The sequence below is a fragment of the Durio zibethinus genome, chromosome 20 (genome assembly GCF_047325235.1).
Source record: "Durio zibethinus cultivar Kanyao isolate XHJ-2024 chromosome 20, ASM4732523v1, whole genome shotgun sequence".
Lineage (NCBI taxonomy): Eukaryota > Viridiplantae > Streptophyta > Magnoliopsida > Malvales > Malvaceae > Durio > Durio zibethinus.
In genome coordinates, this window is record NC_143181.1 from 7,865,821 (window position 1) to 7,888,476 (window position 22,656).

The 22,656-nt window shown below is 31.6% G+C and overlaps 1 protein-coding gene, 1 long non-coding RNA gene and 2 pseudogenes across 5 annotated transcripts; 3 read left to right on the forward strand and 1 right to left on the reverse strand.

Annotated features, from left to right (window-relative positions):
* Window positions 1-2,653: 2,653 nt before the first annotated feature.
* Window positions 2,654-3,664, reverse strand: LOC149513093 (uncharacterized). The gene is made up of 2 exons (XR_016330792.1): window positions 3,273-3,664; window positions 2,654-2,867 (listed from the first exon to the last, which is right to left on the reverse strand). It is a non-coding gene; the product is annotated as an uncharacterized LOC149513093 (long non-coding RNA).
* Window positions 3,665-4,842: 1,178 nt separating this feature from the next.
* On the forward strand, window positions 4,843-7,257 carry LOC111315723 (ribosomal protein 1). Of its 2 annotated transcripts, none has more exons than XM_022917673.2 (6): window positions 4,843-4,899; window positions 5,135-5,234; window positions 5,427-5,537; window positions 5,734-6,038; window positions 6,206-6,615; window positions 6,783-7,257. In XM_022917673.2, exons 2-6 carry the CDS (start codon window positions 5,150-5,152, stop codon window positions 7,039-7,041), a joined length of 1,170 nt encoding a protein of 389 aa, XP_022773408.1. In that variant the 5' UTR covers window positions 4,843-4,899; window positions 5,135-5,149; the 3' UTR covers window positions 7,042-7,257. The 2 variants fall into 2 exon arrangements, with proteins under 2 accessions (XP_022773408.1, XP_022773409.1); XM_022917674.2 differs by having other exon boundaries at window positions 5,140-5,234.
* A 2,293-nt stretch (window positions 7,258-9,550) lies between these two features.
* LOC111315724 (polypyrimidine tract-binding protein homolog 3-like) lies at window positions 9,551-17,002 on the forward strand (annotated as a pseudogene). Its single transcript, XR_016330808.1, has 15 exons — window positions 9,551-9,663; window positions 10,192-10,258; window positions 11,505-11,576; window positions 11,674-11,750; window positions 11,827-11,908; window positions 13,208-13,331; window positions 13,671-13,735; window positions 13,841-13,890; window positions 14,063-14,104; window positions 14,205-14,256; window positions 14,382-14,442; window positions 14,541-14,554; window positions 15,236-15,343; window positions 15,446-15,589; window positions 16,451-17,002. The product of XR_016330808.1 is annotated as a polypyrimidine tract-binding protein homolog 3-like (transcript).
* Window positions 17,003-18,147: 1,145 nt separating this feature from the next.
* LOC111315725 (acetylglutamate kinase, chloroplastic pseudogene) lies at window positions 18,148-19,634 on the forward strand (annotated as a pseudogene). The gene has a single exon (XR_016330809.1). The product of XR_016330809.1 is annotated as an acetylglutamate kinase, chloroplastic pseudogene (transcript).
* Window positions 19,635-22,656: the final 3,022 nt, after the last annotated feature.

Sequence of the window (22,656 nt, forward strand, 5' to 3'; positions counted from 1 at the left end):
ATAACTTGTCTAGGTGATTAGGGTTAAGGGCAATCTGCTGTATGTTTGGGACTTTTTAGCTTTTTTTTTTTTATTTGGGTTAAACATATATTTTTTTTGCTACAAAAATTTTCATTTTTTTTAATTATAATAAAAAAACTAAATCAGTATGAATTTGTCAAATCAGCATAAATTTGCCTAATCAATTGTTTCTTATTCTTTTTACGTGTTATAATGGCATATAACATGTACATCCCTTTTACCATTGAAATAAATCTTACATTGTTACAAGTCGATAATATTTGATCCTTATTTGTACAAATTAAATGTTTGGTTCTAAATTGAGCAACCACTCAAACATTCGATCTTGATTTGAGCATTTAGCTTTAAAATTATTACTTTCTAGGTTCTAACTCCATATGTTGGTGTATTTGCGCTTATTGTAATGCGAAAATTTTTTTAAGACACCAAATGCTCTTTAAATTGCATTACGCAAAGATACATGCTTAAGATTGAATAATTCTTAAGAATTTTTTTAACTGGTTATTTGAATATTCTTTTAAATGATTTCGTATTCTTTTATACAATCATTGAAACTTTTAAAATTTTTTATTGATTTTCCATGACTAATAATAATACATTATCGGTTCAACATTCAATGCATCTCTTTTTTGTTTGATAAACAAGATTGAGTATTTTTTTACCGAGGCAATTTTGTTTTGATTAATACAACAATGATATTTATATACTCATTTTTTATATAACTAACATGAACAAAGGTAAGAAATAAATATTCAAAAGATAAAAGGCCATGAAGTGTGAATAACTAGAAACCAATACATGTACCTAAAAAAAGTTATCTTATATAAGGGTTTGATATACTTAACACTTCTATGTCTAGTCAAGGTTAACTATTCATCAAAACTCATATCACCAAAACAATTAATCTCTCAACAATATAAAAATAACCTACAGAATCAAACATATAAAAGATAAATAAAATAGACAAGTTAAACTTACTTAAAAAGAAAGATGACAGAAAAAAATTACAAAATGATCATAATATATATGATTAGGTTTTTATATAAGTAGTGTTAATTAAAATATGGATATAATAGTATTTTTATAAAAATAATTTTTTTAAACTTTTTTTCTCTAACTTTTTGATAAAATTGAGGTATTAAAAAAGTTGGGATTATAAGGAAAACCAAAGGTTATTAAAATTTTAATTTTTTTATTTTTAATTAAAAATTTATCCAAAAAAAATGGGTTTTTCTGTTTCCTTTACTTTCCTCTATTTTTCTTTCCTTTCATTATCTGTCGCTTAATCCAAATGCATGCTTAGGATTGTTTGGATTTTTTTCTTTTGTAAATTTACTTCCATTTTGTCAATTTGAAGTTTTGAAAGCTTGTTTTTTCAAAATTTTTTAAATAGCAATACATCTATTTTCAATAAAAAAAGCAGAGTTATTATTTATATAATTATGCATAATTATATTAGATAATTAGTAATTATAAATATTTTCTTACAACACATTGATAATGAAAATGATGTTAAAAATTTATAATATAAATTTTGGTCATATATAGATGAATAGTAAATAATCAAAATTTAAGTTACATACTTTTTTTTTTGTTTTATGTTAAATTTTTTATATTTAGTAAATATTTTTTTATAAATTTTCTTTTTAAAATGTGCAACCCTCTTTATATAAGACTTTCTTTTCAAGTTTTTAACCTCTTTTAAGGATAAAATATTATATTTATAAATAATTAAGATATAACTTATACATTCATCTATCAATTATATAAATTTTCCTTATTTTAACTTTTATTTCATTCTTATTCAATGTGTCAATTTGAAATCATATGTTTCTTTCTTTGTTTTTCTTTTTTGTCAACTTTTTTAATTTTTAATTTAAATAAATTTTTAAAAACAAAACCCAATTGAAAATTTTTATTTTTTATTTTTTAAATCAAGTTCGAATTAAATCGGATTAAGTTTTTTTATGAGAAATGAGACCGAGACAAAAGCATATTTAAAATAATTTGACCTTACTTATTTTGGGTATATATAAAAATATATATTTTATTAATAATTTAATTTTATATTTATATATAAATATAAATTTAAACTTAATTTAAAAAATTAATATTTAAAACTCGATATGTTTTATATGGTACTTTCCATGTGCTATTTTTATTTATTTTTTTTCAATTTTTTAAGTTTTTAAAAATTATTCATTAAATAAATTTAATAAGAATATGAGACTGAGATTTCCCTAGTGTCATCTCCATTTGAGTTTTTTTTTTAATATTTTATTTTTTTAATTAAATAAATTTTATAAACAAAATTCCAATTGATATGGATGACAAAAATTTTTTTGATCCAAATAATTAAAGCTCTATTCCAAGGAGAGAGAGCGAGGGCAACATAAATTGATCATATTTTTATGATTAATTTAAGAGAACAAATAGGAAATCAACTATTTAATCATTAAATTAATTACTTTTATTATATTTGGATCCGTTAAAATTTTTTTTTTCAAGTTTATGATATATTTATATTTAATATTTATATCTTTTTAAATATTTCATACTTATATTTAAAGTAAAATACGTCAATGAAACTGTAACATTCGAAAATTAGTAATTATAAATTAAAAAACTAATGTAAAAAAACATTTACTTAAATTTAAATGATTAAATTTAAAAAGTTAATAATTAAAAAACAAAATTCAGTCAAATCGAGTTGGAAATGAAGATATGAACTCAGCTTTGCTTAATTATTATACCAATGAACTTGAAATGATATTAGCGACGTTTCCAAAACTTCGAGTAGGATACATATTCCTCTGACGCTCGTCCTTTCTCCACCGTGGTTACATCTACAAAGAAACAAAGCCATTAACTCCGTAGTTTGATTAGTTTGACGCAGGTAGGTTACAATAACTTTCAACAATCGTTATTTTACAAACACACAAATTTACTTCTATTTCATCAAAATTGGTAGTAAAAGAAATTCTCCAAAATAAAGCATGAAATAAAAAATGCATTTATTTTCCGATCAACAAAAGAGAGAAAAGTTTCTGTTTCTTAGAGAATTTTCGCTCAAAAACCGTAAACTTCAATTCATGACGTTAATTTGAAGGACACCGAATAGATCTAAACATCGGAACTGGATTGCAAAAAAACAAAATATAAAATGCAAATAAAAGAATCATTCAATCTTATATTTCAAAATACAAATACGAATCCTTCAATTTTAATAGTGTTCGATTTTTAAAACAAACCTATATTTGAAAGAAAGGAAGAAGTGTCAGAAATCTCGTGTGGAAAGTGCCGCTCATAGCACCGATGATGGTGCTGCGTTTGCACGGACATACGTTTTTCATCATTCTCTTTTCTTCCTTTTAAGTTTTGAAACAAATTCATATACTATCAGTAAAAACAAGGAACCAAAAAACCGACGCTTCAGAGAAATCCTGGAAAAAAAGAAATTCATTACTTTCTCCGTTGGCTGCTGCAATAGGTGAATTTGGGGAATTTTATAGGTAGTCGTGCGTAGCCCTAATTACTAGAACGATGTCGTTTTACACGGTAAACCAACCATCCAGGCATCCACCCACATGTAGTTCGGGTCTTGGGGTGGTATCAGCGAAGTTGCAATTAGACAAAATTCTTATGTTACACGACAAAAAGGAAAAAATAAAAATTTCTTTCTACAATTCAAAAATTTTTTTAATAAAAATTTGGAACGATATTTTTTTTTCATTTTCTTATGCCTAAAAGGCTTAAGGTTGAAGAGCTGAAAAAATTAATCAGAATTTAAAAATTGATTCAATTTGATTTGATTAAAAAATATTTTAAAATTCAAATTAAATTATGTATATAAAATGAGCTAAATTTGAATAATTTTAAAATATTTAAAATTAAATTAATTTTAAAATTTAATAATTTGGGTGCAGTGATTTAAATTAAAATAATTTAAGTGTTTTCCATTTCTTGACTTAATAGCAAAAGAAGCCTTAAAAATAAAATTAGACTTTGGTTTGAATCAAATCTTCATTTTTTCCTTTTCATGTAATAAGGCGTTGCCTTTTTTAGAACAAAAAAAAAAAATTTAAATGTCAAAATTAAATCTCAAATGATTTGAATATGAAATAATCAAAATTTTAAAATGACTTAAATCTAAAATGATTAATTTTTTTTTTTAGTAAAAATAAACTAACTAAATGTAATTCAAACCAAACTTGATCCATCCAAACGCTAATGAAAATAAATTTTAAAGAGTTTTAAAAGAGTTATAATTTTTTAACAAAAAATTATGTAAAACTTTGAAAAGTTTATGAAAATTCATTTAGCTGATAAAAAAAATTAAGATATAGATTGAAATTTATAATTTACTGATACATTATTTAAACTTTCATTGATACACATTTTCAGATAAATTTTAAGATTTTATCTTAAAGCTTTTCGTTCAAATCATAAAAAAAAATAATGAACAAGATGAAACTTATAAAATGAAAGTTAAATTACATAAACCAAGTCAAGAATATATATTTACACACACAAGGGCTCTCTTATATAAGTATTATTTTTTTTATCTTTAATTTTAAATAAAATAAATATTTAAAACTTAATATTTTATGTAACACTTACAAATTAAAGTGAGGGCCAATAGTCACCCTAGCCCATGACTGGGGCCCGAGTATCCAAGCCAATCAACGACGACAGCCCCCATTTTGTAAAAAACCAAAAGCTTGGGACACAATTAAATTTAAGAAAGAAAAGGGGGATTTAAATAAATTCAGTTATTTGAACTTGCTATAAAAACAGCAGTTAGGGTTTTAGTCATTCTCTGTTTAGGGAGCGTAAGCAGCCGGCAACAATAGCAGCAGCAGGAGTCTCTGAACTCAGGTTACCTCTATCTTCTATCCACCCTCTTCCTCTCTTTCAATTTTCATCCTTTCTTTAGTTACTTTTAGATAGAAAAAGTAGAGGAAAAAAATGAACTGTTTTCGGAGCTTTTCTGTAAGAAAATAAATTGGTGTCTCTCTGAAAATCTTTTTGTTTATTGTTATTTTTATAGATCGAAAATAAAAACATTGGTGTGATTGGAGTTTTGATTTGTTGTGTTTTTTCTTTTGGGTAGTGAAGGAGGGGAAGAATGTCTCATAGGAAGTTTGAGCACCCAAGGCATGGTTCTCTTGGATTTCTTCCAAGGAAGCGAGCTGCTCGTCACAGAGGAAAGGGTATGTATTAGATTTCATTTTTTCAATTTGATAAGAATACTGTATTTCCCAGTAAAATATAGGTGTAGAAATTCTAGTAGTTAACTGCAATGCAGTGATTAAATGATTATACAGGTATTTGTTATCTGGAAATAAGTAAATAGATACAATATTTAGTGTTTTAACTGATGATCTTGTTTTCGAGTGGTTCAGTGAAGGCATTCCCAAAGGATGACCCAAGCAAACCATGCAAGCTCACTGCCTTTTTGGGGTACAAGGCTGGTATGACACACATTGTCAGGGAGGTCGAAAAACCCGGATCTAGTAAGTTTATTTTGATCAAGAAACTCCCAAATTATTGTGTCGTTTTGAGATGCAGATATCTTTTCTTTGAGCTTTATAAATACTTACCTGAAGATGAGTCCAGTTTCTTTGTTTGCGATATGTTTCGCAAATGCATTTGCAGTTCTCAAAATTTTCTGTAATTTGGATCTAATTTGTGTTCTTCAATTCTGTATAGAGCTTCACAAGAAGGAGACATGTGAGGCTGTTACAATCATTGAAACCCCTCCTATGGTGATTGTTGGGGTTGTTGGGTATGTGAAGACACCACGAGGCCTCCGCAGTTTGAACACTGTCTGGGCCCAGCATCTGAGCGAGGAGGTCAAACGTAGGTTCTACAAGCATTGGTGCAAGTCCAAGAAGAAGGCTTTCACCAAATACTCAAAGCAGTACGAGAGCGAAGAAGGGAAGAAGAGTATCGAGGCTCAGCTGGAAAAGATGAAGAAATATGCCACTGTTATTAGGGTCTTGGCCCACACCCAGGTTACCACAATATGTGATTTAATCAGTGTCTTGTTTTCCTATTTTGCACTGTTCATAAGTGTTAATTTTCAAATGCTTAGTTTTCATGTTACAGTTTTGGGTTAATTGGAAAATCCTTATTAAACTTTTTTCAAGGTGGACAAATTTTCTGACTAAGTGCATTACAGATTAGGAAAATGAAGGGATTGAAGCAGAAGAAAGCACATCTAATGGAGATCCAAGTCAATGGTGGAACTATTGCTGACAAGGTTGATTTTGCCTACAAGTTCTTTGAGAAGCAAGTCCCTATTGATGCCATTTTCCAGAAGGATGAAATGATTGATATCATTGGTGTCACAAAGGGTAAAGGTTATGAAGGTGTTGTCACTCGTTGGGGTGTCACACGTCTGCCCCGTAAGACCCACAGAGGTCTGCGGAAGGTTGCTTGTATTGGTGCCTGGCATCCTGCCAGAGTCTCCTTTACAGTTGCCAGGGCAGGTCAGAATGGATACCATCACCGTACTGAGATGAACAAGAAGGTATACAGGATTGGCAAGGTTGGTGATGAGAGCCACTCTGCCATAACTGACTATGACAGGTTAGTGCATTTGTCTAATTAAGGTCAACTCCTAGAATATACCTAAATCTTTACTTCCATCAGATTGGGGGTTGTTTTGAAGGTCTTGTATGGAGTCTTCTAATGGTTTCTGTTTAATTTTGCTTGTTGTCACTGTTGAATGTGTTCTGACATGGCTTTTTATTCAGGACTGAGAAAGATATCACCCCTATGGGCGGCTTCCCTCACTATGGTGTTGTGAAGAGTGATTACCTGATGATCAAAGGATGCTGTGTTGGACCTAAGAAGAGGGTGGTTACCCTTCGCCAGTCTCTGATTAACCAGACATCTCGTGTGGCTTTGGAGGAAATCAAACTCAAGTTCATCGACACCTCCTCAAAGTTTGGGCACGGTCGTTTCCAGACAACACAGGAAAAACAGAAAATCTATGGCCGGCTCAAGGCATAAATTTGGAAACTGATCAGGAATTTTGGGCTATCTAATGTTTACATTTTGTTATTCCCTAAGCTTAGTTTATATTTCATTCGCAATTCCTTTTTGAAATGGAACGATTGGATTTATTTTGTTTTATCAATTTGTGTTGAATGCTTGAACTGCTAAGGATTTGGATCAGTTTTTACTGTAGTCTTAAACCAAATATACCCAATGTTGTACTTTTTTTTACCCTTTTGCTGTGTGATTAATTTGCCTTGTTTGCACTTTGATCATCCCCTTACATGCTAGAATTTAAGCGCTAAATATGGTAAGAGGATCTTGGAATATCCTGTAGGAGTAATAGTACGTTTTTTGTCTTTTGGACCAAACCTCGTGGTTTATGAAAAGGTAAAAGATCAAATAGTTGTATAAAGCAATCGATGAAGTCTGTTCCTTTGAAATATTTATAGTTTTCCTGATCACAAATTTTCTCATTTGAAATGTGTATTTGATTTATTCTTGCTGGTTAAGTGGCATCATGATTTGTACATACATAGTAAGTACAGTGATTGGATGCTTTCCGAGACCAGCGAAATTAATGCTAAATAATCAATCATCTGACCAAGTGGATTCTTTTATCTTGAATCTTGCTTTTGTCTCCGATTGATACAGTTGAAGTATTATACATCAGAATCTGTTTCTTGATTACGGTATGTTAGAGCAGTCATTTTTAAACACCATTTAGTTCCTGGTGTTATAATAAAACTTGGTTTGGTGTTGAGAAATATGTCGCAAAATTTTTCATTGAAAATCAAACATCTGGTGAAATTTTCTAATTTGTTTTGTTGAGTTGAAAAGTCTTTTATGAGTAGCTTTAAAATTACATAGTATATAATCCTTTTTTTCCTACCACGAATCCTTTTTCTATTTGCATTTTTTGGATTTGATTCTTTCACCTGGATATCCAAGTAACCTGTTGAACTTATTTCCTTAATCAATAAGTCAATTTTCATGATTGTTATCAGTGTCGACATCCAAACTTTTTTGCACATAGCAGTTTTGCCCTCGTTTTACCTAAACTAACAGTTCATTAAGCTATTATTTCATAATCTATTGATTGGTTTTTAATTTGTTTGGAATAATTAAATATAATATAAATTTGTTTGAAATCATTAAATATAGTGTATAATAATCGGCGTGCTTCTGAAGTTTCATACAAATTTATTATCAATTATTAATTGTTGTGATTATGTTAACCTCTTACCTTTAAGATATTAGATAAAAAAGAAATTTAGGTATTGTATGAAATAATAATTTTTTCTCTTTAAGCTTCTTAAAATTTACAGCTTATCTTTTTTTCATTAAAAGCTTAAAACATTTCACTAATTTAATCGTCGGAATATGGAAAAAATTAATTTCTGACGCCTTTAAATCATACTTTTTTGTTGCAAATCTTGACTGTCATTAATACGACCATCAAGCCAACCTCCTTTTTACCAACATCCAGAACACCATCAATATACCTACAGATTTTGAAGTATGCAATCATAAATTTATTTTTAATTAAAATGTTATTCAATATAATATAATTAAAATACATTTCTTCATATTAATACATTCAACTTAGTTTAAAAAATTGTCATCTAAAAGAGTATGGCTAGTCATCTTTGAAATGTTATGTCACGCAAATCATGATAAAAATTTTAGTACGATTTTTAATAGAAACATAAAAAATAAATTTGGTAAAATTAAAGATAAAATAGTTAAAAGAGTCAAATTTAAATAATAAAAATATCAAATTAAAAATTCCTTTTTTATTTTACCACAGAACTTATCAAGTTATGAACTTTTAGATGTGTTAAGAATTATATAAATTGTTGAAAATGTCCTTATTTGTTATTCAAATATAATTAAAGAATTAATTTTTTATATTAATAATAAAAAATTTAATATGATAATAAATTTTAAAATTTTTTAATGTGATATTTAAATTATAAATTTATTAATTAATATAAATTTTCCTACTCATTTATCACATATCACTATTTAATATTTTATTAATTAATAAATTTATAATTCAAATATTATATTAAAATTCAATTATCATATTAAAAATTTTATTATAATTCTATTTGAAACATTAACCCATAAACAAACACTAACTTTTTATTTTTATTTTATTTTTTTATGAGAGACAAAAAATTTTTATTTGCTCACTTTTTTTTATTAAGAATATATGAGTTAAAAAATAAAACAACAAAAAATGAAATTCACTCACTTATGACTAAATATAATAATTTTAAATATCACATAAAAATAATAAAAATATTAAAATACTATAATTTAAAATTTTAACAAAAAAAAATATAAATATAATAAAATTAAAAAATATATATTTTAATTTAATATATAAATATGAATTATAACACAATAAAAATTATAACAAATAATTTTATAGTGTTTCCAAATAAGAGAAAAAGCGGATGGTGGTGAGAGTGAGAGAAGCGTGGTATTTAGGGCTAAAAGAGGAAAGAGATAGGGCAAGATAAAGATGCGAAGAAACACTTCTACAGCTCTTCTCTGATTCCTCTCAAATCCCTCCCTCTTTCCTCTCTCTCTGTGCACGCTTCCTTTATCTTTCCCTCTCTTGCTCAGGCAAGTTCTTTCTCTCTTTCTGATCTCACCGTGTTTTAACTTTTAGCTAAATATAACGGTCCATTTTGTTTCTGAAAAGAATTAAGAAAATCAATATATTGCAATTTAATTTCTCTATTTGTCAGATTGAAAGCCTCTGTTATTTTTTTTTTTTCTTTTAATTTTTTAAATTTTCTTGTGCCTTTCTTTTGATTTCTTCGCAACCAAACAAAGTGTTAGGATTGTTTGTTTTCTTTTTGACTTTCACACTCATCTCTGATTTCCTTCTTTTATTTAGACAAAAAAAGAACACATTGAATTAAAAGTTTTTTTTTTTCATTGAATTTGTACGATTTGACTGATAGATGCACTGAATTAACCATTCTATTACATGGAAAAAGCGGTAAAGTAATTAAATTTAGTGAGAAAATTGTGTTTTTTTTGTTTGGTTTTCTTTGCTCGCATTTTGGATAGAAAGGCATTATTTTATTAATTTTGATAGGAGAATAATGAAAGAAAGATATTTGATTGTGTTTGAGTTTGTTACAGGTCGTTACAAATGGCGGAACCTTCTAAAGTCATTCATGTTCGCAACGTAGGCCACGAAATTTCTGAAGTAAAGCCTCTTTCTTTTTTTAGCTTACTCCTTCTCTTACAACTAACTTCTACGGCTATGCTACTGAGTTCGGGCTTCAGCAGTAATCAAAATGGTTTTTTTTATTAGTCATGGTTGTTTTTAGAGTGTATGCTTCAATAACGCGAACACATAAAACTTTGTTTCATACTAAATAAATAAAAAAAAAAAAGGTTAAAATTTTTGGTGCATTTATGAATTCCTAAAAAGAACATTACTATTTAAAGTGGAACTTCTGTGTGAGATTACTTCCTAAATCCTAAGGCATTTACTCATAAATGTATGATGATATATTGTTGAAAAGATACTTTTGGTAGGATGGTTGTGGCATTTTCGGGATGCCAACTATGGAAAAACTGTGGACAAGAAAATCTGGAAAGTGTATGGCTTAGGAAAATTTTGTTTTGGATTAATATTAATTTTTGGTGTTTGAAGCATTTGAGAAAACTGATTCATTTCATTTCTTATTCAACTATTGGTGCCGTTATATGTAATTCACTGAGTAAAAAGGTGCTTCACTTTGTGGCTTGGGGGTTGTTGTTCCTTTATAACTGCCAACTCTAAGCCAAGTGATGTTCTAGTTAATATTTCCTTTATCTTTTTTAGTTTAATTCACTTTAAAACTCAAGCTCAGCAGAAAACCCCTGAGACACAACATTTCCAGAAGACTAATCTGTATTCTGATAAGTTGCAAGCATCAGTGGACAGAAGATTGGGTAATGCTGAAGCAGGTTCACCGTAATATTAGGTTTAACAAGTGATTAATCTAGCCCAAAAAGAAACAAAAGGATCATATCCTGGCCGTTTTGTATTTTGTTCTCTTGCTTGACTATATAGTTCATATCACTAGGTGGGCTTGTTTGAGCATTTAAGGTTATTAAAGTAAAGAAAGAAAAGAGGAATAATTTTTTTTACGAGGGTAAAATAGAAGAGAAATTTATTTATATAATAAAATTATATTTACATATTTTTTATTACATTTTTATAAGAATTATCTGTGTACCTGTTTCTTACTTCTGGACACTTTTTATCCAACTTTGTGAGCCCAAATGTTTGAGCAAATGGTGAGGAAGACCCTTAGACGCATACCCTTATTGGATACCTATACCTGAGTCCATGTAATGTAGACTTCAATGAAAATGCATAGGATTTTATTTTTGTAACTGCACTGCATACTCTTCAATGTTAAACGTGTGCTATCTGATGCATCTCCTTTTGGTTGTTTCAGAATGATTTGCTTCAACTTTTCCAGCCATTTGGAGTGATAACAAAGCTTGTAATGCTCCGTGCAAAGAATCAGGTTTTTACTTGATGTCTTGTGGTAGATTTAGCTGTTTGAACTTGAAAATTTATCTGTTTCTAGATGTAATATATTTTTCCTGTTTGATTGTGTTTAGGCTCTTCTCCAAATGCAAGATGTTCCTTCAGCCATCAATGCATTGCAGTTCTACGCTAATGTTCAACCAACTATTAGGTATAAAAGTATTGTATTTGCTTCTTCTTAAGCTCCTTATTTTCAAATCCTTATGCATGATTTCATAATGTTCCAGGGGGAGGAATGTTTATGTTCAATTCTCATCACATCAGGAACTAACAACGATGGATCAGAATGCTCAAGGAAGAGGTGATGAGGTTAGTAAATTAGCATATTATTATATAGTGGATACAAGATGAATATAGTTATTGGTCTTTATGGAGAATATTTAAAACTAAGCAGTTTGTGTGGGACTCTTTGTATTTTGGAGCACCAAAGAACTGGATATGAATTTTTTTTTAATTGTCAGTTTTTGTCTTTGATATCATTAAGGATCATTCAATAATGTCGAGGTGAAGTTTCCATAGTGAACCTAAGGCTGTTGGGATGACTGAGGCACCATGTTGAAAATAGGGAGAGTACCTACGATACAGTAAAATGACTATGAGGAATACCTTAACTTGAACAGAATTTGAGGCAGTTTGATTTTCTAAAGCTAAGTAAAGAATGTGGTCTACTCCCGAATTTCTAAATAATCCTTAAAATTGATGATGGGGAGTAATACTTAATTGATTACTGTCAAAAACTACTCTATGCTAGATCACTGAAAGACTGATTAATTTCTTAATATGAAAAGCAGATCTTTTGTTTTTAATAATTGAGTGACTAGGGAAGCAGAGCTATTTTAATTAAGTTCCTACTGGTAATATCGGTGGTTGAGTTTGGGGTAGTAGCTGTTTGATTACAAGGATGCCTTTATAAAGGGTATTTTGGCATCATATATTGTTTGGTAATTCGGTTCTGATACTGATAAGATGCAATCTGTTGGTGTATTGCATGCCTTTGCATTCCATCAGACATGTTCTTTGCTCAGTGCAGTACATCGTTCTCTGGTCATTTTTTTGAACAAGAGTTTGTCTTATTTTGTTTGGAGTTTCATCTTCTTTCTGGAAAATTCTGAACCCTAATTTCTAAGTCCGATTAGCATTTCAACTATTTTACTTAAAGTTACTTGGGGCTTTATTCAATTGTGGATTATTGACTATTATCTGTATATTTTAAGTTTTAGCTACAAAAAGAACATGGGCAATCCTTTGTCCTGTTAATTCTATGCATTATACCATCCAATTTTAGAGTGCATTATATTTAAGCTAATAAATTTCATTGTTGCACGACTAACCTCAAGTGCATACATATGAACTAACTAGAATAAATCTCTTTTGGCTTTCCTTTCTTCTCTTTTTGAGTTTCCCTGGTTAGTATATTCCTTTCTAAGTTTAGTGTTTTAAAGGCCTTTTTGCTGCATATTCAGTGATTGTTTCTTTATTCATTTGATCTTCTTCTCTTTGTATGTGCTTCTTTATTATTCTCTTCTCTATCTATACTTCTCCATTTATACTCTTCTCTCTCTTCTGTCTCTATGCGGGTCTACTATTGGGCACACTCTGGATGGACAGCCGAATCGAATCCTCCTGGTTACAATCCATCATATGCTTTACCCTATTACCGTGGAAGTGCTACACCAGGTTTTCTCACCTCATGGATTTGTGGAGAAGATTGTAACATTTCAGAAGTCGGCTGGTCAGCTTCACGTTTTCTTTCTCTCTCCATCACTCTATTTTCTAAAGCTGCCTCCTGAACTCTTTCACAATATATAGATGAATGGATATTTAATTTTTTTTTTCTTTAAAGGACTTTTTGTAAATATATTTATGTTAAGACCAGCATACTAAGAAACAATTTCAAAGCTGTGAAGTTTCTACATTTCCATTTTCTATTGTGTTTGCTGTGATTTTTGTGAATGTTGTTTACACCTTACATTTAGATACATGGCCATGACAACATAATTTTGAATCAACTTTTTGTGTTTTTCTAAAATTCTTTCCTCCCTTCTTCATCCTGTTTTTGCAAACTGTATAGGTTTTCAAGCCCTGATCCAGTATCAAGGATGCCAGAGTGCTGTCTCGGCTAGAACTTCTCTTCAGGTATATTTACTTCTATATCTATTTAGTCATTTTGGATGGTAAACTCATTTAATTTTATTTGGTGGTTTGCTTTGTAAGGAGGTTTAATGTCTTGCTGTTTTGCAGGGCCGTAATATTTATGATGGCTGCTGTCAGCTGGATATACAGTTTTCAAAGTAGGTTTTCAACAAGTAACAATCATATCATTATTTGTGACTAGGACATGTGGATTGGAAGTTCATTTGTTTCTTAGATTATACTTTTCTTTTTTGTCAGATTAGATTATACTTCTTAAGAGACCGTTGTTTCATGTTTGTTATTAATTTATTATTGATTTTCTCATTTCAGCCTAGATGAATTACAAGTCCATTACAATAATGATCGATCAAGGTATGCTAGTAGCCACTTGCTTCTCTTTTAATCTCTTTTATATCTTGTTGACATTTTCGTTTTGATGCTACTTAAAATTGTATTATCCCCCCTTGCTTAGGGACTTCACAAATCCAAATCTTCCAACAGAACAGAAGGGCAGATCAACACAGGTATATTCAATTTGTGCAATTTCCTTTAACATGAGTATTCTTGAGTATATGTGCATGTCCACAGCTGTTTTTTTTTTGCAGTTATTTCCTTCATGATTTTAATTTGCATATATTTTGCAATGCAGCATCCTGGGTATGGTGATGTAGGAGGTATGTACACCTCTGAGGCTCATGGAGCCAGGGCAGGTTCTTAATTGGTACCTTTATATCAATTTCTTTATTGTTACTCATTATTTGATTGTTTTCCTTGTTAACAAACACTTGTTTGTTTTCTTCTGTTTCAGTTGGATTCTCGCAGGTGGGTATTGCTCAGATCATGGTTTAAATATATATGAGAGGATTCTTTCTGATCTTGGGGGTATTATCATCCTTATGTTATTTGGTGGAAACACTCAGGATGTCTGCCAACTAACCGCTATTGTTTCTTAAAATCTTGTTTCAGTATGAATGTGATAAACATATGCTTTTTCTGCATGCCAAATATCGCCTTTGCGCCCATCTGCTTTTTCTTGTTTGGTTTCATGACTGATTATTAGAACATGCATTATGGTCTTGAGAATGGAAATGGGTTTGATCAAACTTGGATTGTGGAATAATTTGGGCTAGTGCATATGACATGCATCTGTATTTCATTCTTGTGCATTTTACTCCTTTCCTCTCCTACTCAAAGAATTTGACTTTTGGGGTAACTGAAAAAAGGTAAATAATAAATAAAAGAAAGAAACATGCTAAACATTGTTTTTGCACTTGTTACAATTCCTTTAACCTATTTAAAGTTTTTGATTGTAACAAATGTTGTCGCATTCCAGCTAAAGGTTCTGTCAATTTCCATCTTGCATGGGGTTTGCTAGATGCTTTAACTGCATCAAATTTGTGGTGAAGTGCAGAATGAATTACATGAAAAATCTGTTTATTTATTTTATCTGTGAAATACTGCCACATTTAATGATTGCATTTCCCTTTTCTCCATGAAATGTAGATGGCTAATGCTGCTGCGATTGCAGCAGCTTTTGGAGGAGGTTTGCCACCAGGAATAAGTGGGACAAATGATCGGTGTACTGTGCTTGTTTCCAATCTAAATCCTGATGTAAGCTAGTCGCCATCAATTTTTTTAAAGATTTTGTTTGAATTACTAAATTACTGTGGACCCATTGTATCTTGGAGCTTGACAATTAATATCTTTTTTCAGAGAATAGATGAGGATAAGCTATTCAACCTGTTCTCACTTTATGGAAACATTGTGAGAATTAAACTTCTACGCAATAAACCAGATCATGCTCTTGTTCAGATGGGTGATGGCTTCCAGGCTGAACTGGCAGTACATTTTCTCAAGGTTTGGCTTTTGAATCTCTCGAAATGTACTTCTTGGATTTTTATTTCTCATTGAAAAATACTTACCTCAAAATTTCTTTAATTATGAGTCAGTGATATTTTTACTTGGATTTAAATTACAATTTGTTCTTTTCTCACAGTATAAGGTTGCTATCTTGAACATACTTTACCAATATGGTCTATTCAAGAAGATTCTGACAACAATCTTGTTAAATCATATGATTTGGAATATGATGCGTATAGTTGACTATGCATAGTTGGAAAAATGCTTGGTTTGTTATTGATTTTATAGCGTGCCAAGTTATTTCTGATCAAGAAGAGCTGTTTCCTTACGAATGTGATCTCGCTAGTTTTGATGTCAACAGTCGCTGGTTCTATCTAGTTACGTGCCTTTGTGTTGTTCTAATTGGTAAAATTATTGGGCTTAGTAATTCATCTGGAGGAATTTGTCTTTATTCTGTCTTCATCTTTTCTTATGCATCTGATGCAGTGTTGACTACGATGCAATGAACATTTTATAAATTGATTTTCCCCCCTCTTATGTTTCAAGGTATATCTAGGAAACTCACCACTCAAAAAGCTGAATGGTGAACTCCCTATTCTTTAGACGTGCTTCAAATGGAATTATCTTGTACTCTTTGCCTTCCCGTCTGTATGAGAGAATCTCGACACATTAATGCACTATTGAAGAATAGTGAGCTTTTTACTTTAACCTTTTAACTGCTTTTTAGATGTTCCACCTTTCATTTCTCATCAAGTCTCTCTGGTTAGTATTGTCTAGTGGGGCCAGTATGATTACGTGTAGTGCTCATTTAAAATTCCTTCTTACTGGGTACTAACACACTTGAAATTTGAGATTCAGGGGGCCATGCTATTTGGGAAGCGACTGGAGGTCAACTTTTCAAAACATCCAAATATAACCCAGGGAGCTGACACACATGAATACGTGAACTCAAATCTCAACCGCTTTAATCGCAATGCTGCAAAGAACTACCGTTACTGCTGCTCCCCAACAAAGATGGTTCATCTTTCCACTTTACCCCAGGATGTCACTGAAGAGGAAATTGTGAATCACTTGGCGGAACATGGCACCATTGTTAATACCAAGCTTTTTGAAATGAATGGAAAGAAGCAAGCCCTTGTTATGTTTGAAACCGAGGAGCAAGCTACTGAAGCCCTTGTGTCCAAGCATGCAACTTCACTTGGTGGGTCAATAATCCGAATTTCATTCTCTCAATTGCAGACAATAAGAGAGAACTCACTGTAACAGTTTATCGGTAAGGAATTGCAAGTACTGTTATTAAGGATTCATTATTACCCAGGATATTTATATGGGGCTGTAGGTCGTTTATCTCTCATTTCATTTAACAGTATTCTAGTTGCTTTTATGGTGCTGGATATTTTGTTTTTTTCCCCTCTCTTCGTATCACTGGTGCATGTACAGCGTACCACTTGATTTCTTTGGGTTCCTGAAATTTCTGGGTAGATTTTTTTATCATGCAGATGATGGTCAGTTTTGAGGAAAAAGGGAGAGAGAACTGCAGCCGCAATTGCATTTTAAAGGGTCTTTGTATCATTGTTATATATTTCTTGTAATCCAGGCTAACTGCTCCATTTCTGTTCGGATCCGCGCGCCGTACGCGAATGTGTTTTCCTCCAGTCATTAAGATGATTTATTCTTCAAGTTTGTTGCTACCCCTTCTCTAAATCCCTCCATCCCTCCAAAGATTGGAGATATTTGATACTGGATACAAACTCATTTCTCTCTGCCTCTTTCTCTGCCTGCGTGCTAAATTCATGCCATTCTCATCTATCAACTTGCTTCTAATTCTCGGACAGTTTTCATCAATTATATCAGTTGATACCAAGTTTCTCCATCTTTGTGGAATTGATGCTTTTAGTTTGGAAATTAAAACTTTACCTACGAAAAACAAGGTAGGAAAAAAGGAGATTAAACTAGCCTGACAAGCACATCTATGTCATTTTATCTTGGGGAAATTGTGTATTTCATTTAACCTAACGCATCACGGTCTGGCTGAACTCAGCTCTAGAAAAGTATTGTAAATTGTTGATGAAGGGTTTAGCAGTCGAAGAAAAATTGTCAAATGGACATTATTGATATGGATTTACCAAGTAGACCTTAGTGAGAAGTTGGAACTGGGCTTTCATTTTGGAACTCGAAACTTTTAGCTCAGTTAAATTTTTGCTTTTCATATTTAAGTTTCTTGAATTTTGAAACATTGGTTTAATCCAATTGAGATACTTCTTGAAGCATTAGTTCAACCATGGGCTGCTCTGGCTGCCTTGCGCTAGGTACCAGTGGTTTATGCTGCCATTACCGCCTAAGGTCGTTTGATATATATATATATATATATATATGTATGTACGTATGTATGTACATGTTTCTATTGTAGCTTGGTATTGGCTGTGTCCTTGATCCTTTCGTGATATTTTTTGACGAATGTGCTAGGTCCCTTGTTGTATACCTTGATAAAAATGAACCAATCCAATTAAAAAACAGGAAAAGCAAAACCAAAAATTGAGATGAAGCTAGAAAAAAAACGCAGAATCTATTCTCTATTCTAAATACTTCCGTCAGAACAAGGCAGAAGTATATTATTGAGAAATAATTGTAGAAAATATTCTTTTCCCTTATCTTTCTGATCAATAATTTATTACATGACTCTATGTTCTTAATTCTGTGACTCTTCTTCACCGGAACCTGGTGCCATTTTTTTTCCCTTTTCCTATTAAACCTCTCCTCTCATTTAGCTCTGTAAAATGCAGCGTTAACAACAGCTGAAGCACATATGGCCGCAACAACCACACCCAAATCTCTCAATCTTTACTGTTCGAAACAGTACTCGTCATTTCCCAAACCAAAAACTCATATAAACTTTAGGAAAAATTTCCACTTCAACCTAAAACCATATTGTCTCCGAATCCAAGGGGCATCAAACTCGACCTTTGTCGTTAATGATGGCACATCACCAGATCAGGTTCGAGTTCAAATTCTCTCTGAATCACTTCCTTACATCCAAAAGTTAAGAGGCAAGATAATTGTTGTCAAATATGGAGGTGCTGCTATGAAATCGGCTGAGCTGAAGGCTTCAGTTGTTAGGGACCTCGTCTTACTCTCTTGCATGGGCCTCCGTCCTGTCCTTGTCCACGGCGGAGGCCCTGAAATCAATGTACTTCTCAAACAGCTCAATATTCCAGCTCATTTCCGTGATGGCCTCCGTGTAACCGATGCCAGGACTATGGACGTTGTCTCCATGGTTCTTGTAGGTAAGGTCAACAAAGATCTTGTCTCTCGTATTAACTATGCCTATCCGGCTGCAGCTGCTGTAGGCCTCTCTGGGATGGATGGGCGTCTTTTGACAGCCCGGCCTAGTCCAAATGCTACTCAACTAGGTTTCGTTGGAGAGGTTGCCAGAGTCGACCCTGCAATCCTCCAACCCCTAATCAATAGCGGGCACATCCCAGTGATTGCTTCAGTGGCGGCTGATGAGACGGGCCAGCCTTATAATATCAACGCTGACACGGTAGCTGGGGAGGTCGCTGCCGCATTAGGGGCAGAGAAGCTGATTCTGTTGACAGACGTGGAGGGGATTTTGGCAAACAGGGAGGATCCTGGAAGCCTGGTGAAGGAGATTAATATAAAGGGAGTGAAGAAGATGATTGAAGATGGCAAGGTTGCTGGTGGAATGATACCAAAGGTGAATTGCTGCATCCGTTCCCTTGCTCAAGGGGTCAGGGCAACTAGCGTCATCGATGGTCGCATTGAGCACTCGTTGATTCATGAGATTATGAGTTTTGAGGGCATTGGAACCAAGATTCTTGGCTAACGCACCGACTTGTCCCGCTGCTTCTACTAGTTACTATCACAAAATTTACAGGCTATTAGTTTTCTTCTTTTTTTTTTTCCTTTTTAATATTTTGGGTAAAAAGAATATGAAGTTTCATTGGTTATTACATTTTCCTTTTATGCTATAGTTGTAACTCTTTGAGTGAAATATAATCATATCATAAAATAGTTTTCTTTTGCCATATTTATTGCTCCGATCAGTTGGACTTATATTGGATTCCTTGGTCGATTTTGAGTTTGGAATGTCAGATCGAAATAACTTTTGTCACCACCAAGTATATGGAAACCGTCATATGGTGAGAAATGTGGTAAAAAAAAATATAGTAAATGTGGTACCATAATTTCATTTATAGGGAAAAATATTTGACCCGATGATAAATACTTGTATCGTATCTCACACTTAAAAGAGTTAAATTAACATAAACAATTTTTTCAAAATAATAGAAAAAATAAAAAGAAAAAAAGAATCTTACGAGTTTTATGCATTTTGGGACTGGTTCTCTACTTTGATTTACACTTCTTTTTAGACTTTTTATTTTTCATTTTTATTTCCATCACAAATGCCATCACTTGCTTGCTACATTCGTAGGACATTAAAAACGGTTGAGATACATTTCATTTAGTGACAGAATTTAAACAAATTTTTTTTTGTTTATTTTTTATTTTCCTTCAATACAAAGTTTTTCACCCTCCAAAAAAAAAGTACCAAGAAAATTGACCTTCTATAAAATTCCTACAATAATTAGGACTTATAGTTTTATCTATTAACCATCAAGATACAAGAAATGCAGCTTAAGAACTTGGATTCTGGAAAGTAAAGGTTTTTTAGTATTTCTGTAGCAATTGAATGAAAAAAAAAATAAAATAGAACATAGCTTGAACTACCTCTCATTATGTCAAGAGGTGAATTCAAATGCAAAATTTGTGAGATGGAAGACAAAGCAAGGAAGGAAAGACTAAAATGGGAAAGAGAGAGGGAAATAATGTGTAGTTATTAGAGATAATAAATCTGTAGTTATTAGAGACAATATATAGAAAGAAAAAGATAATAAATATGTAGAGATAATGGATAGAAAGAAAAAGATAAGATAAATATTAATGAAAAGAATTTGACTTTATTTTGATCTTTTAGATTTAATAAAATTAATGGTCACAAATTAGTATAAAACTCATTAATTATTTTACATTGATGTAATGGGACAAAACTTTTTAAAATTAATTTAATAAAAATTTAAATAAAAAAATTTAAATTCATAGAGTAATAGAATTTAATATGAAAATCAATAATATGTAAAAATAATTTATTAAAAATATCGTTAATAATTCAAATTTAATTGGTATTTATTCAATAATAAAAATTTTATAAAAAATTTTACTAAAAATACTTATCTAAAAAATATATCAAAATTTATTAAAATTTTTTCATATTTTACACACTTGATCTATATAACCAAAATTTTCAATCTATTAATTTTAATTTTGATTTTATTTAATTATTTTTAATAAAAAAATTTATGAATTTCACCTAAATAATTTCATCTAAATCTTTTTCGATATAATGATCTTTTCATGTAGATATAACCCAATATATATATATATATATTCAAATTCTCTTAAAATACGTTTAATTAAGTTTTATCACTCAATATTTGGACAAGTGAAAAAGCACTACCGCACCTCATTACCTAGGTGGTTACCTAACCATTCTAGTGCTTAAGGAAAAATAAAGAGTAAAAGACTTGAAAGGTATAGATGCAATTAAATCTTAAATTAATAGTTAAACTTAACATGATATTCGAACTTGTTACGTTCATTTACTTAGTCAACCCTTGGTCAACATGGTTAACTCCTTGGATTGCTTAGATAGTGCAAGTCCAGTTGCAACATCATCTTTATATGAGGAATTGGCTTGCCTCCTACTAAAAAAAAGCTCACTCAACATTTTACTAACGTCCCATCAAGGTATCATTTTAGAATTGAACACTTGATCTCGAATTTACTTGAGCTATTAAATGCAGCCTATACCTATTTGGGATTATTAAATACGATTGTCAGCCACCCACATAGACCTCTTTCAAGCTCTATGTATACTTCTTATCAACTATTTCAATTAGATCACCACCTACTGTCTCATAAATAAGATAAAGAGGAAACTCAGGTACGTAACACATAACTCCATACTTCACACTTTAGCAATTTCCTCTATTATAGCTTCTTCCACATATTTCTCTTCATTTTTTCTTTCCTTATCTCCAATACCTAATTGACTTGAGCATCGAAGCATAAGTCGGAGAATCAACTTCGGCTTCCCTTGACTGTGCTTTCTGATTGCAAGTTCAAGCCATCCTATCCTCAACATCTTACCAGCTCACACCATTTAAAACACTAAAAATACCTTAACAATTAGCGTTGTGTTGTTTGTGGGAACGAAAGCTATGTCTTACCACCTCCAATCTTCTAAAACTATAAAACCTACCATTAATGCAACAACTTAACTTGCAGCTATCTCAGATATGGTAGTCATGCTACCGGCCCCTCCGTAAATCCCATCACCAAATCTTCCCTCATGGAATCCTAAGGTATAACCTTACTTCCCCATTTTCTAGTAACCCGTTCTCATTAAATGCTTGGACTACACAACTCCTGGGATATTACCAAAACGTGATGTGAGTTTTATCTCCAAATGTAACATTAACTCCACCACTAGGCCATACCATTGTCACTGGACCCTCAAACTAAGTATCCCAACCATCCCTTGCACAAGTCCAATCTTTACAACCCATTAATGCTACCTAATAGCAAAACATTCTCCCTGCGACATCCATTATATATGTCTCACTTCCTATTACACAAATCCTGATATGCTAACTAAACATACAATAATCTTCCCTAGACTTTTTCTAGGCCCTAATAACTTAAATACAGCTTATGAATGCCTGAGTAGCCACACAATAGAGGCTATTTCAATAATACCAATAAGCCACTTAACAATCTTCATAGAAAAGACCACACCCAAGAGAAAGCTCCGTTTCATCCTTTAGAGAGCCACCACAAAACCCTACCCACATTGTAGAAAGCTACTAGCCTGGCGCATAACTTGTTGTCTTGAGTGGATCTTGCTAATTTGAAAAAAAAATGAACAAAGACCTACAGTGGCTAGAAGATGACCCCAGCCCTTTCACCCCTACCATCAAACAAGT

Bases quoted from the DNA above. Each gene is read 5' to 3' on its own strand.
- LOC111315723 (XM_022917673.2), top strand. From the start codon at position 5,150: ATGTCTCATAGGAAGTTTGAGCACCCAAGGCATGGTTCTCTTGGATTT. The intron at 5,235-5,426 runs GTATGTATTAGA...CGAGTGGTTCAG, and splicing joins TGCTCGTCACAGAGGAAAGG to TGAAGGCATTCCCAAAGGAT. The intron at 5,538-5,733 runs GTAAGTTTATTT...AATTCTGTATAG, and splicing joins GGTCGAAAAACCCGGATCTA to AGCTTCACAAGAAGGAGACA.